Here is a 16,022-nt window from a genome sequence, read left to right as displayed (position 1 = left end):
GTTACTCGTTCCTTTTTTGCGTATGGAAATTGCTTAACATGTGACGCAAAATCAGAAAGGTCCACGACAGCAGCTGTTTCGTGCTGCAACAGGAGGCAATAAAATAAAAAATGCGAAACTACAATCCATTACGTAACTGTTCCGTTTCCCGTCGTTCCCTTTCTCGCCTTGGTTGTTAGCGATGTATTTTTAATTTTTCACTGTCAAGATCATTGCCAAATTGTTGCCTTTTTTATTTTGGCATTCATGGCGTTTGTGGTTCATTTGAATCATTATATATGTGTGTGTGTGTGTGTTGTAATAGAAGGGGCACGTGTATGGGAAGGGTAGAAAGTACGCTTGGATGATGTACTAATGTGACCAGAAATAGATTAAAAATCTACCAAGGCAGTTCATTTTCTTAGCAGACGTCATAATTGTTGTTTTGGTTTGACGAACGAAAATTCAAACACTAAAACTTCCGTCGGCTTACCTCACCTTACAGACCGCACAGATTGGATTAGATTTTAGTACACCGACAAAGACATCTCCAATGGCATACGCGAGTAAGGAAACCCTTCAATCGTCGAGAGGGGAATAATCATGGAGCGAAAAAAAAACAGTTGATTCCTAAAGTGGATCATCGTGGTGTAAACGCGCGTAAGCAAATTAAGGGCAGAACTAATAGCATAAAAAATGTAAACCAAAACAACAACAAACAACTGCGAACCGCGCGCCATACGTACGGAGGCAATACCAACAAAACCCCACACTAACGCACATAGGCAAGCCCGCTCAACCTATATATGTGGCTCTCTGTGTGTACCAAAATAACACAAAATCGCGAAACCGTACAAGCGTTTTGTTTGGTAAACAAACTGGTACGAAAATACACACCCGTGCTGTAGATGGGTTGGCTTGTTTTTTTCGCGTCGTTGGAGTAAATCGCATAAGCCGTAACACAACCGTCTGTGTGACATACGGTTGTGTGGATGGTGGCAATACTTTTGCTTTTACGTTTTCTCGATTGAGTAGGTGTGAACATGTTTGTTGTCAGACAGGCTGAGCATAGCCAGTACTACGCGCGAGGAGAAGAGAAAAATTGCCCACTTATTATTGGCCTTATAACATTTTATTTTTCTTGATTTTACCTAAATTATTTCTTATGGGAATAGAAGTTACCAGTTACATTTCCTTTTTTCTTTCTTTATCTATTTTCCGTTTCCTATTTTCTTTTTTACTATTATTTTCATTGTTTCCTTTTCCTTTTCCTTTTCCTTTTCCTTTTCCTTTTCCTTTTCCTTTTCCTTTTCCTTTTCCTTTTCCTTTTCCTTTTCCTTTTCCTTTTCCTTTTCCTTTTCCTTTTCCTTTTCCTTTTCCTTTTCCTTTTCCTTTTCCTTTTCCTTTTCCTTTTCCTTTTCCTTTTCCTTTTCCTTTTCCTTTTCCTTTTCCTTTTCCTTTTCCTTTTCCTTTTCCTTTTCCTTTTCCTTTTCCTTTTCCTTTTCCTTTTCCTTTTCCTTTTCCTTTTCCTTTTCCTTTTCCTTTTCCTTTTCCTTTTCCTTTTCCTTTTCCTTTTCCTTTTCCTTTTCCTTTTCCTTTTCCTTTTCCTTTTCCTTTTCCTTTTCCTTTTCCTTTTCCTTTTCCTTTTCCTTTTCCTTTTCCTTTTCCTTTTCCTTTTCCTTTTCCTTTTCCTTTTTTTGCGTATGAATTTTTGTAACATTTACAAACACAGAAAAAAAAACTATAAGACTTTTCCGATGCGTCACAGTTCAATCATCAGCACAATATTTGTGTTGGGCTGAGCAATCAACTTGGTAACTGTATTTTTCTATTGATAACACAACTATAATGTAAATCGTTAAAATTTAACAATGAATACTATTTTCATAACGCGCAGTTAAGCGCTGGTATGATTATTTCCGCGTGTTTGTTGAATTTTATGGTTTTATTGAACCTAATGCTCTACATTTCAAATCAATGGGGCATCGTCGGCAGTATTTTTAGGTTAGTGTGTCAGGCTAAGGTTGTAAAATTAAATTTGAAAAAAAAAACTATCCTTTTTATTATGTTAACACTTTGGGCTGTAAAATTTTATAAATCAAGCACTACATTCACGACCGTTTCAACTGACTTCACATTTCATTGGACATCTGCTATCACGAGCTATTTGTTTTGTTTTGATTTAAAAAAAATGGAAATCGCTTGATTGCTAAAACAAACAACAACCAAGCGAGGTAAAATGCGCACGACCGATTAACAAGGGCGCAAAGGGGAGAGGAAGAATTAATTGAGGGTAATATGGGGGTTTGTAATACAAATTGTCGTTGTGTGACGCACAGCAGCGTACGACGACACCATTCGGAAGGCCACAAAGTTAAAGCACAAAAAGTGTAATGCACTAGAACGGATTATCCAAAACAAAATTTCCGTAAATAGAGAGAATCACAAGCTCCGCTTTTTTTGCGCAGCCGGTTAAAGCACATGACCACACATAGGCTCGTCCTCGTTTCGCGCGGGTACGTTCGATCGAGGCTTCGATTCCAGTTGAAGATCAACCCCTTGCACGAACGAACACGCTGCCAGCCTCCTTCGCGGCGCGCTCATTCGCGCTATCAAGTCAAGGCCAACGCGTCTTCAACACTCCCCCCCCAGCTGCGCACTACACCCTAAGGCAAGGGTTCGCCATGCGGGGCTCTATAGAGGGGAGGGGAAACACCACAACAAACCATAACAAGACATCGCGCAGTCAATGCAAACATATGTTGAAGCGGCGAGGCCATACCGAGGCCCCGGGTAGAACGCGACACCGCAGCTGCGTGCCGGCGGCTGGCTAAAAGCAGGGCAACAACTCATCAGCGGCCGAACGGCAATCGTCATTGACCCGTGTGTGTATGTCTGCCCACTGCTGGTGTGCGCTGTTCGGGTTGGGCAAATAACGTGCACACGCGATGTTGCGTTCGAGCATATCCGTGCTCTCTCCCCTCCCTCGCGGCGCGTTATCAGCAGCAACAGCATGTGCGCGACAGTTCGCGTGGGTCGCGTCTTCTGCGTCGCGAATGTAAACAAAACGGAACCGTTCGATGAGAGATGACCCCAAACATAGTGCTCTGCTCTGCTGTGGAAAAGTGGCCAAATAATGATGAAGTGGCTACGTCGAAGGGACGCCTCCGCTTTACAGAGACAAACAAAGCGCTTAGGTTGGGGCGACTATCGCTTAGCCGCCTCTTGCGCTCAGCTAATCGGCTTACGGTGCAAAGATAAGGATGCGTTCCCAGTGTGAGCGGGTAAGGTTGGGGGACGGTAACACGGGAGGCATCTTCTTCCTGTTTGCGCCGTCATGCTTTTTTACGCCGTAAAATGGTAAACAGCGCCCAGCCAGGCAGCTCACAGCCGGGGAGAACAGATGATAACAAGGGCAGGTCGGCGAAAACCAATGAGGACCGGTCTGCGGTGAGATAGCCGGGGCCTTTTGTTGATATCGTTGCGCGTGCATGTGTGTCAGTGTGGTGTGGTGTGATGCACCGGGTTGTCCCATATATTTTCCTTTTACGATGGTAGTTTGTTGATCGTCGCAGCACCTGCCCTTGCGACGAGTATAAAGAACTCACAGGTCACAGTATCGCGAAACATCATTGAAGTGGATCGTGTGTATCCCGAGAGCTTAAAAGGTAACTGATCCGGCGGTTTTACTGCTGCTACCTATCTAGACCCCGCCGTTGCTGGAGCAAACAGCTCAGAAGCTGTAATGTTAATGTACCCTGAAGTAACATACACGAGCCTCTCGCCGTGCCGTCTCCCGAAACGCAAACAACGATCGGGATCTATGCCCCTCAACTTTGCGGTGCTGTGGTCGGGACTGGTATCGAACCAACTGGAAAGTAGCGTTCCGGTGGGGTGTGTGTGTGTGTGCTTCCCATACGCAACGGGAAGGGTGCGAGGCGCCAGCTGGAGCGATCGCGTAGCGGTGTGTCTCTTTGTGTGGACCTAAACAGCGACCGGTGGGGGATTGGATACGGTAAGGGTGATGTCTGGATGGAGACGACGACTTACCCTTCTAAGCGGGGAGCGAGCAGTGAGGGAGGGGGTAAGTGGTCACGAACCCAAACAACCAATCTTCTCGTGTGTTCTCTCGCTGCTTTACCAACATATCCAACATGCTGTGGTAGTAGTTGTGCGAGCGATAGAAGGTAGCAGAACGCTGACGACCTGCACATCACACTATGGGATGTTGATAGGTTACAATACGGTCAAAGATCTTGCAAAACTATCTTAATTAGATGCTAGTGAAGGTAATTAATGCAAGGACAATGTCGTCCGAGACTCAATACATTATCAGAAATTATAAATCTTATATTCTTCTTGGATCACATGTTTTAGGCATTATAATTTGATGTTAAACATACTTACGACAATGCTAATTGCTGTGATTCTCGAAGTATCAGATGCAACAATTTCTGAGCTTAATTTGAGATCAGAATTAACTTTTAATTTAATTTAATTTATTTAATTTAATTAATTAAAAGAATTTAGTTTTGCGATTGATCTTTTTCCTAGACACGAAGCCCCGGGATACTGTTTTGATATAAACTACAGAGATACTTGGCATCACGTTTTTTCAACTGTTTTTTGGAAATCAGTGTATCTCCGAAACAGCATATGTTAAGTATCTCCCGCACCATCTATATTTAGTCTGGAATAATGTCCATCTTAAGAGCTTACTAATCGGAGATAATTTAGTCAAGGCCTCGGAAGACATCAATTGTCATGTGTTGAATATCTTTACTTCACATATTTAATATATTCAATACATTCATAGATAACCAACATCTTCGTTTCTGCAATAATATCTGTGTGAAGGTCCTATACAGATGGCGCCACCAAATTGCCTCCCAAGGTATCTAGTTACATAGTTATATCCCGGAGAGAAATATGGATCATCCAAGATACGGTTCTTCGTTTGGAATGTTTTAACCATCCCTCAATTGTATTCCCTTTGTGCCGCACGAATAATCTCGTGGCGCACCGTTGGACACCGCGGAACACAAACAAACCCCCGCGAGAGAGAGTGAGAGACTCGCGCACGTACAGAAGGGACCGCGCGTTGTTGGGTAGTGTGCATGCACCAAACAACCCCTAAGCATCACACACACACACACACACACACACTTGCGCACACTTCGGTTGCGGTCATTTACAGTGTGGCGAGAAGTGTTGTGGCGCGCTTCTCACCATCGTCTTCCTCATAGCAGCCCCCGTTTTGGGGTGCCCTTCGTAAATGGGTCCCCCCCCCCCCCCCCCCCCCAACTGCGATGCTGCGCACTGGCACCCGATTGTTGATCGTGGTCGTGGTCGACGGTTGTTGTTGCTGCTGCCGGTGTATTGGTGATGTTTTTGTTTGCAACAGCAATCCACCCTCCCCAAGCTTGAGTACGCGAGCGCGCGCGCCCGCGCCTCCTCCCGGCCCCCTAGCAAATGCGCCGCGAGAGTCGGTGGCGGCACCAGTCAGTGTCCGTGGACAAACACAGAAACGCTCTCGAGCAAAGCGAACGGCTGGCTGGCGGGTTCCGACGGTTGAAGCGTACCGTTCTGCTACCATATCAGTTACAACCGTTGCCGTATGAAGTACACCGCACGGAAAGCGTTTTGTCCCTAGACGTTGCCGTCATAGACAGTGGAGGTAACAAACACGCATCTCCCAAAACTGCCGTCGCGCGCTGCTACGCCCCAGGAAACCTTAGTTCCGCTGTTAGTTCCGTGTGCGAGTTCTTGCCTGTTTTGTGCGAGCCTACCTTTCTTTGGCCTCTCGACTTAGTGTGTGTGTGTGTCCACGTGTGTGTGTGTGTGTGTGTGTGTGTGTGTGTGTCCGCGCGTGTCCTTCTCTTCCGCGTGTGTTTTCATCACGCGAAAGACAGCTGTTTCGCGTCTTTTATTGCGTTGCGGTCGGCTGAACTTCCGCTGCCGCAGCAAACGGATGGCGTATGTCGTGAGCGACGGTGGCTGTCGGTCGAAAGTTGGAGTGCAGTGAAGTGGTTTGGGAAAGATCGTGCACGTTGACAGTGTGTTGCTCTGGTAAGGCTCAGTCCAGCAGCCCACGGTACAGAACCCCTCCGCGCTCAGTGGACGATGATCTTAAAGTGTTACGCGAAAACGCGAAACCAACGAATTATTGGTAGCCTGTTGCGCCATCGATGGTGTTGTTCAGTAGGCCGTCGCTGCCGTGTGTGCCAGTTCAAGTTGCCAACGTTCTGCGGCCAACCGCCCGAGTCTTGATAGGAAAGAAAAGGTGCGTTTCAACGCGTGAGAAGTTCGTTCCGCAGAATACTCCCTCGAGTTTTGTTGCGGGAAGTTGAGTGCCCTTATTAGCCCGGTTTCGTTTTGTTTTGTTTCGGGGTCAATATCCGGTGCCGGTGCAGCTCTCGGCTGAAGATTGGCTGCCCAACGGACGATGTGTTAGTGTACTTGGCAAGCTCTCCGATAGACATTCCTTCTGCTTTTGCCTGGATGATCTTCAAGAACGGAAGCGCAAGACAGAGCGCGAGACAGAGAGAGAGAGAGCGAGAAAGATAGTGCAAGAGATCGAGAGTAACGGAGAGAGAAGATCCCGAAGAACCGGAGAACAGCCCAAGAGTAAGTTCTTTGCCTCCATAACGCAAGTAGTTTCGCTACGTTTTGTCTTTCGTTTCTTACCCCCACCGAGCGCAACCTATTTGCAAGTTCCCCAGGGGTGGGTACGATCGGGCCCTCCAGGAAACTCCACGCAGTGTGGGGGATGATCCACCCCAGCTCGATCCACTACTCCACTCGACCACGCTTTGGCGAAAAGTCTGAGGTTTCGTTGTTCTCTCGAGCGCTTTGGCGTTTCGTTCGAGAAGGTTAGGAGAAGTCTTCTATCTGGTAAAGTCGCAACGGTGTAGTATACGGTGAGCTCGCAGGTTTGCTGATGCCTTCGACTGGTCGAAGGTGGTGATCGCCTATTGGATTGCCTTGACGTGGTGCTGTACCCCCCCCCACACACACGCGCTCGTACACACTTTTCTGCCACATTTGGTGGCATTAGACTACAGAAAGAGAACGGTCTTGTTGGGCAAAGAGATGTCCAATGTTCAGCCGTTTTTTTTTTTCGTTGGATCTGAATCGGAGGTAAACCAGTCCTCTTCAGACACCGCCAGGTCCGAGCACGACGGGACCACACGTTTGGGGGCAAGTTTTTGTTGTTGTTGTTGTTGTTGCGTCTTACAGCTTAGAAAGAGATCGAACGGCTGGTTAGTAGCTGTTGGCTGTTGTCCGCGCACCAAGGTAGGTCGTCTCGCTGGTTGGACCAAGAAATTGTGTCAGGCCTTTCTGCGCGAGGCTCGTTTAGCTAGCGTTAATACGTAATTTCGTAGTGGTCTGTGATGCCCGAGAGAAGGGGGCCCGGGCACCGGTGTGCGGTTGGCAAACGGGGACGTCGCGACCCCGCGCATCGTGTGAGAGTTCGCGAAAGGCAGCTGTATGGCGAACATTATACTCGATGGCGCAGCTGATGCTGCTGCTGCTGCTGCTGATGATGATGATGATGATGATGTTGATACATCGTTGCGTCGTAGTGTGGCGCTTGGGTGTTTGTTGTTGTTTGTTGTGATGCGGTTTGTTTTGCCCTACCCCTTTACGCGGAGAAAGTCACACACGATCGCGGGGCAACAGTGTGTTACTGATTATCGTCGTCTGATATTGGGTGGTGTGTGCACGCGCAGGGTGATGCCAGAAGTAGATCGTGTGTAGTGCGCCTGTAGAGGATAACCCTGCTCAGCTGCGTCTCAGTGTTGCTGCGCCGTCCGGCGACTCTTCAATAACCTCGTTTTCTATGTACGTGTGCGCTGGCCGGGCTCTTCCGGTCTTGGGATCGGCGAATCTTCGCCGGTGTAGATTAAAAACATTGAACCATGTTTTTGTTGTCATTTCCTTGTAATCCTACAGGAATGTTTGTCAAGTACTTGTAGAGATGCAAAACAAGACGCAAATAACATTACGCTACAATGTTACAGCTATACTGCGTAGCTTGTTTGTGATCCATCAGAGCATTCGAGCAGTAGGAAGAGAGCTCCTACAGAGCTACAAATGAAACTACAGCAGCTCGTCCAGCTTTTGCAGAACAGTTATGTACCGCGTATACGTCATGGTGGGTTTGATGAACCCGGTTCTTGATTCGCGTGGAATGATGTGTACAAGCATGGTGGGAAGAATTAGAAATTCACTCAGGTTTCAGGCACGAAGAAGCAAGGCGAAGAATCTGGAATCGTGATACAGTTGAGTGGTTGCTGGTGTCTGCAATGTCGTGTTTTATATAGCATTGATCATCATCTATCTATGGCTAGAAAATATCGAATGTATCTATAATCACGATAAAGATAAAACTCTCGTGCGATAACACAAGAACAATGAAATTATCTACGCAATAGTTTCTAGGGTTTGTAATTCCAATGATTGTTCTGATAATCATACGTCTGAAGTTTGATATATTGATGGAGGGGTGCGGCGTGGTGATCTGTTGGGTAGACATGTAGGTTCCTACAAGATCAGAAGGATGGAGTTCAATCTTGTAAGCTTATATAGGATAATAGGCTTTAAAGGGGAAGAAGTATTATTTGATTGTCTTGAATTTTTAGTCCTATTGTGTGTAATGGAGCTTCAGGGAATGTATATCTAGAATTATTCCTGACTTAACATAAATGTTGTACAGAATTTATTGCTAGGTAATTTGACGCACTTATGTTGCTTAAACACCATCGTTAGCCAATTCAGATAATGTGAACAAATGTTGAGTATATCTTGGGATAAACTTGCAAGTTGTTGAAAGATGTTGTCTTTTGTTAATATAATCGAGAGATTATTGTAAATAACAATGTGAAGAACTTCACTCTTCTTACAAGAGCTTTAAGGATCACACAATTACAGTAAAAAATTATTATGCCACAAGTGTCTATCATCCAACTTCCAAATATAGACTCCTAAACGTTTTAAATTACGCAAATTAAATCAGTTCGTATATGAAGCTATAGCTGTAGGATGACGGAGAAGTCTATCTTGTTTGCATGGTCAGAATAATCGAATCGTAAATAGATGAACCTCGACCCAGTCTGTGGTAACCCCCCAACCAAGGTTGAGTGCATTATCTTAGCCTTCGAACAACCTGAACTTGTGTGCTTCAACATAGCTTAAACACTGTTTTTCCTATACTCTCAATTCCTCAATAAACACCACGCTATCCACCCACAAAGATAAGCGTTAATCGTTTCTCCCCGCAACACTCATTACCTGCCATAGAGAAAGAGATTTCAATTCACACCACACTCCTTGACATTCACGTTCGGTTCAATCAGTCGCCCAATCTTCGCTCCTTTGCTTGCTCCGCTCCTCATTATGATGTAACGTGATTTTTACGAACGAAAGTCTGCCAAGTAAATAAAACCTTGACACAGTACACAGCACAATTCAGCACACCGGCAATGACGACGGCGACGACGACCACGCTCTGTGTCCTACATTAATCCCGGTCGTCCAGTTGATTTTGTGCCGAGTTCGAGAAAAACTTTCCCACAGCTTTCGCTTGCGTTTGGCTTGGCAATTGGGCGCGCGCTGTGTGTCCTTTATGGGCTGAGAGGGAGATGAAATATGGTATGAGAACAAAAAAGGATTAAATGTGTTCGGTGTCCTTGAAAAGAATTGAACACTGTGGCGACTGTCGATGGCGGGTGCGATTTGTTGCGAGTTTTTTGTTTGTTTTCTTTCTCGCTAAAGCAATTGAAGCCTCACAAAGCTCGGTAGGTAATGATGTGTTGCCGTTAATGCCTTATCATCGAGCTGTGAGGGCCTGATTGCTGCGGAATTGCAGGAGCAATAAAAAAAAAACGATGTTTACCGAAGTCGAGCCAATTGATGTCTCGCGGTACCACGGGGATATTTGCTGGTATTTGAAAACATTGTAGACTTAATGCGGTGTGATGCAATAACACTCACTTGAGCTGCTTCGAACGTGAACCCACTTCTAAATGTTGACCTTTGTGTTTCCTTCTTTCTATTGTTTCGTTCCAGATTTCCAATTATAACGCAGCACTAGACAGTCACTAGTATTCTGTATTGCAAGCAGAAGGAGACGACGAAAGGGCGTAAGCATAGCATAACAGCAGCCATACAACAGTCGGTCGAACAGAGGCCTATAACGGACGAAAGTAAAATACCAGCATTTTGCGTCACTATTTCACGTTAGCGCTTAATTTACTACAGTCTGCTAGCTGTGTGTCCTTTTCGGGACTTCTGGAAGAGTTGTTTGCGGATTAAGTGAAAAAGAAAGACAAACGCAAACATTCTAACGGCTCTACCGACCGTACAGAGCGTGTGTGTGATCTTCAATGTCTGTATGAGCTGCATGTCGATCGTAGTGTACACTGGCCGAGTGTTGCCTAGAGACGGGTTTATAACAGCAGCGTACTTTAGCTAACGAAGCGTGCCCTTTTTCGTTGTTGGTGTTGGTGGTGTAAGATTAGTTAAAGAAAAAATCTTATCGAAAACCTCTGGACGCCATTAAGCTCAACAATAATACGTTCCTAAGACGTACGAAGATCTCCGGACCACTATCGAAGGACCCTGCTCATCCATCCTATTTTTTATCCTGCCAAAAGCAGCGCCAGGGCAGGAAAGACGAATGCGAATAACGTTCCTGTTCGATCTACTATTCCAGGTAATTGTCCTGTTGCAGTAGTTCCTAGTAGTAGCTTAAAACTTGCAAGTGTGTGAGACATTGCTCTAACCTCATCTCGTTCCCAAAACGTGCCCTAACCTCTGCCCTACTATATTCTTCACCCTAACCGTACGATTAACCGTTCTGCTTCATCTGTCCAATCTGCCTTCACACAAAAACCAATCCATTTGCATCGGACGTCAGCAGGAGCAGCTTGGGAGTTGGTGGTTGTGGTCGTTGTGGTGGTGGTTTTGGAACTCGAGCAAAAGCCTGATCGGCCGCTCGGCACCGGCGATCGGCGGAAGCGTCTGGTGCGACTGGCACCGTCCCCTTTCAGTTCGCCCGTACCGTTTCTCGTCTGCACCAGTCACCCGTACCGTTTCCGGAACCCTGGAATCCAATCAAGAAAACGATCCTACCCAGGTACACAACCGTGGCTACATGTAACCGCGTTCGATGTCTCTCGATCATCGTGTTAGTTTTGTAGTGTCTTGCAATTTAGTTGTGCTGTAATGAAAAGTATCCCTTTACTTATGTGTAGTTGCTCGGATTGTTGCTGGAATGTTGCATGGCTCCTGTAAGCAGTAGTTTTTGTCCCCGTTGTTAGTAGATCTCTGCTGGAAGATTCTGGTCGCTAACCTTCTTCTGCCCTTTTCGCGGCTCTATTTGCAGGAGGCGGCCAACGGAGGGCACGCGAACGGGCAATCATCATCGGCGTCCTCTTCGTCGTCCGGTAGTGGCACAATGGTGAAAACGTTCCAGGCCTACCTACCGCCAACGAACCGAACGTACTCCTGCGTCCACTGCAGGGCACACCTAGCTAGTCACGATGAGCTTATATCGAAATCGTTCCAGGGCAGCCAGGGACGGGCGTATCTGTTCAACTCGGTGTAAGCATCATTGACACATCGTCTCTCTTTCTAAGGCCACATGACAACAGTTTGACACTATTCGTTCCTTTGCAGGGTTAACGTAGCCTGTGGACAGGCCGAAGAGCGTGTGCTACTGACAGGCCTGCATGCCGTGGCCGACATTTACTGTGAATGCTGCCGAACGCCGCTCGGCTGGAAATATGTAAGTATGACTGCAGCGAGCGTACTACGAATATACTCCTTTACCTGTCTGCTCTTACATCCTGGCAGGAACACGCGTTCGAGTCCAGCCAGAAGTATAAGGAGGGCAAGTACATCATCGAGCTGGCGCACATGATCAAGGAGAATGGTTGGGATTGATTTGCGTCGCCGGTGCGGCGCACCCGCACTAGCAGCAATAGCAGCAGCAGCGGTGGCAGCTCATCGGCGATAAATTAACCCCTTCTAAAATGTGGATACAGTTGCAATTTTTTTTGCAAATAGTCGTGTGGTAGTTCGGAGCCCTCGGAAGACCAACTTGCGTTCAGGTGTTTAATCTCCCCCGATAGTTTTCCATCCCACTAAGTTGTTTGGAGGGTGAAAGGTTTCCGATTCCGGTTTCATCTGTGCACTGCTCTCTGTGTTCACTCGAGAAACGCACCCAGGGAACGCCCAGCTGGCTGGTACGGCTGGGTCAGAGGTCAAGAGAGCGTTTTACACAAACACACTCACTCACACACACAGTGACACTTTGTGAGAAAAGAGAAAGATGGAGACGGCTAAGGACCGCACAATCCCTCCGAGCGATGATAATATGTTTGCAACTACCCAATCTAATGTACCTTTAGTTCAGCGCGCTAGATTCCACTGGCGGAGATGATTAGTCCTTACCTTCAGCTGCATCTAGAAGTTTTACTAACGCTAGTTTTATAAAGACGGTGTGAAATGGGCGGAATGTTGATTTGGAATCAAAAGCGATTTCGTCACTTTTGATTGCATCAGTCCCGTTTCGTTCCTTGGGGAAGCTCGATGGAAGCACGTGGGCGCGTACTCCCCAGAGAAAAGTTTCTATCAAAAATACTGCCCTTGCGTTTTTTGGAAGGTCGGATGCCCCAGCCCCTCGTGATAACCAATACAACTCCTGCCTTGTTTGTCATTGCGTCACACGCCTATGACCGTCGGTTCCGTTTCATGAGTGTGCGTGTCTCTAAGTGTGTGTGTATTCTGATAATGATTAGCATGCACTTCGAGGTTGGGAAAGTTTTTTGCTTCTACGTTTTTTTTAAATATCATTAGAACATGATTTGAAGAACAACAAAACCAACCATGAAGAGACGGAAAGGAGAGCTCAGTTTGCAAGTGTAGGTTAAGCAGTGTGCGAATGCATGGTATGTCTGCTAGGAGATGCAAGGAATAATCGTACGGAATGCGAGAGTGATATTAGATTTAGAAGAAGACGGGAATCCGTAATGTGTGGAGAAGAGCAGAGCGCAAGGAAGATACAGAAATCATTAATCATTTAAACACTGAACAAACTCATAACATACACATAAGATTATTGAAATCAGTAGCGGACGCCCGCGATGCCTCGATACTGAACGGCGTAGTAGGGTGATTTGCATCAATCGTATTTTAGTCGAAATATACAAAAAAGAAAACGCGATTTAACGGTTAAGGCTTTAGTTTTTTAAAACAAACAGGTATAAAAGAAAAACATCCCCCACACTTTAAGCAGACACAACCGGCAACCCGGCTATGCTGTGTGTATGTGTGTGTGTGTGAGAGAGAGTGCGTGGAAGATGCGATAAGTGAAACAAGGGAATGCAAGTGATTGAGCGTGATCGTGATAGATGATAAGGACTCAAAATACTATGACATTGGATCGAGTAGCAAAGAACAAACAGAAACACAAAATCAAAACCTTCAAAATGCAAGTTAAAAAAAAACAGGCGAAGAAGGTATTTCCTTTCGCACCCATCCAAAAAGAAAAAAGAAAAACTAAAGAAGAAGACTAAAAAAGAAATCGAAAAGATATAAAAAACAGGAAACAAAAACAAGACAAAACTAAACTGAAAACCAAAACCGAAATCAATCAACTCGGCAATTTAGCGGAATGGTGTAAATCGTGCGTGGCTGTATGGGCGTGTGAGTGCTTGTGCAATATGTCTGTGTGTTTGTGCGTGTATGGGAATGCGTAATGAAGGCTGTAAAAGGATAAATGTCTACGGTATGCGTGCGTGCTCTTACACTAACCTACCTATCAGCTCTTAAATTTTCGTTTTGGGTGAAACTGTTGTGTCCATCATCTTGCTATCCTTTAAAACTGCGAATGTGATCTAAATTTTTTCAAATGGGTTAAAACGTCATGTTTTGGAAAGGGGAAGCGTGAAAACAATTGAATAATTACAACAAAAAAAAATACAAAAAAATTGTGAAAGATCGCCGGCCGTGTCAGCTGTCCCTATAGAACAAGAAGAGCAGTAAAAGTGTGAGCACATTGTCAGCAACGTTAATTTCCTTAAGTTCACGATAGCCTAACAAAGTATCAGAACAAAAAAAACGAAACATTCAAACAGTACGTAGCAAAACTGGCGCATGGGTTGCAATGGAAGCATGAGAGAGATGAGAGAAAATGAAAAAAAAAACAAAACAAAAACCTACTGCCAATAGAACCAATACAAAATACGGAAGGATTAAGTGAACTGGAGAACCACACGAAGCAGAAACATAAAACCAATGGACAAAACGAACATAACCGCCTAAATAATAAGTGACGAGACGCTTTCCAGCTCGTCCAGAATGGGGCAGGCGGGTTCGATCAATCGAAGCGATCGGATTCGCTCCCTCCCGGCGCATCGAACGACGACGCGTTTGGGCAGCAAAAATAGCAAATATTAATGTAGCTTTCCTTTCTGTCCCTAGCGATAATATGCAAAGGCTTCGAGCGAAAGCGCCTGATGCACATTGCGTAGTGTAGTTTTGGTAGCCAATTCTGTAACCTTCAAAGTGATCTCTTGTGGAAGCTTTCGGTTTGAACGTGTTTCTCTATGCTGAAATGATTGTTTTTCCCTTTTTCCCTGCCTTTTTTCTTTTATTTGTTATAATTCTAATCATTCATTATACTTTTTTTATCTTTTTGTTTTATCTTTTTACCCACTATTTCCACAACTGTTGGCGACGAAAGGAAACTTTATTTTAAATTTGTAAGGCTTTTTACTTTCCTTAAACAAAAAAAGTGATTTGAATAATGTGATGTGATGTGTGATGCGAGCGAAACGTATGAATCATCGGTGTGTGATGCTGAATGGTGGCTGTATGCGAGTTAAAACATGACGTTTTGTGAAAGGAAGCGATGAATGAATGCGAAATGAGTGGCAAACTGTAATGCAATTCCTACGATTTTTGTATTTGACACAAGAAAAGTAGCTTTTATATTACTATTAATTATGTTGCTATGCACGTTTCATTAAAAAAAAACAGAAATACTTTCTAGAAAAAGCTACTTGAGCTTATAAAACAGATGAGGTAAAAAAAATCAGTTGATAATAAAAGCGGCAGCTTTTGTTTGCACTTTCACTGTTAAGTCAAAAAGGGTTTCCTTTTCCAGTACACTTACCATCGCTATCATAAACAGCGCGAAGGACAGAGTGATTTGAAACGAAAAAAAAAATGAAGCGCGACGAGTGAGCGAGACGAAAGAGGCAAAAGAGAAGGATAAAGTTCCGGAAACATCTATTTTATAACATTTACTTTCAGTGGTTTCACATTTGTTAACTTTTTCGGGACTGTTTGCGGTGTTTGCAACGTGCAAGAAAAGGATAAAAGATAAAAAGAAACAGAAACGATTAGTAAGTGGAACGGGATGATGAACGAGTCTATTTCTTTGCAGTAATTGAGCGATGATTGAACAAAAAGGAAAAAAAAAAAAGAAATGAAAAGTGATCGAAACTATACGCTAAAAAAACACATACACGAAAAATAGTAGAATAAGTGTAAAAACATAAAATACGAAAAAAACACACACACACATACACATACACGAAAAGTAAGAAAAATAAACTACAGAATAATTACTTTATACACTTTGTAGGATGTAAGAGATATATACAAATGAGGTAATTACTAGATAATATGTTGAATACTGCGATATGCGAATAAATAGAGAAAGAGAAAAGAGAGAGAGAGAGAAAGAAAGAGAGAGAGAGAGAAAGAGAAAGAGAGAGGGAAAACCCCCCGAATGAATGGGATAAATATAAGTATAGAAGACACACATGAAGAAGCGATAACAAACGTGTATGAGAGAAGAAAACAAAACAAAAACATTGAAAGCTCGAAAGCAGGCAAGCAAACAAAAAAATCTTATAAAAGTCTATCAAATAAAACTCTTAACTGTTTCAGTAAAAGTTGTTTAAGTTTTTTTTTATTCATTTGTTATTTCCCACTTCTACTTGGTTGGTGTTGGTGTTGGTTGGTGG

General features: G+C 44.4%; 1 protein-coding gene across 8 annotated transcripts in view; it reads left to right on the top strand.

Annotated features, from left to right (window-relative positions):
- The window catches only part of LOC120955199 (protein yippee-like), a 94,448-nt gene extending 78,498 nt beyond the window's left edge, over positions 1-15,950 (top strand). For 2 of the 8 annotated variants that reach the window (XM_040375816.2, XM_040375815.2), the window contains 5 exons: positions 10,051-10,696; positions 10,901-11,119; positions 11,369-11,586; positions 11,662-11,770; positions 11,839-15,545. In XM_040375816.2, coding sequence (XP_040231750.1) covers positions 10,661-10,696; positions 10,901-11,119; positions 11,369-11,586; positions 11,662-11,770; positions 11,839-11,928 — 672 coding nt within the window. In that variant the 5' untranslated portion in view covers positions 10,051-10,660 and the 3' untranslated portion in view covers positions 11,929-15,545. The other 6 variants (XM_049609436.1, XM_040375817.2, XM_040375818.2 and 3 more) reach the window with 6 other exon arrangements.
- Positions 15,951-16,022: the final 72 nt, after the last annotated feature.

This window comes from Anopheles coluzzii, chromosome 3, assembly GCF_943734685.1.
Source record: "Anopheles coluzzii chromosome 3, AcolN3, whole genome shotgun sequence".
NCBI classification, from domain to species: Eukaryota; Metazoa; Arthropoda; class Insecta; order Diptera; family Culicidae; genus Anopheles; species Anopheles coluzzii.
The sequence above is the reverse complement of the archived record's forward strand: the minus strand, read 5'-3'. Positions and strand labels throughout refer to the sequence as shown.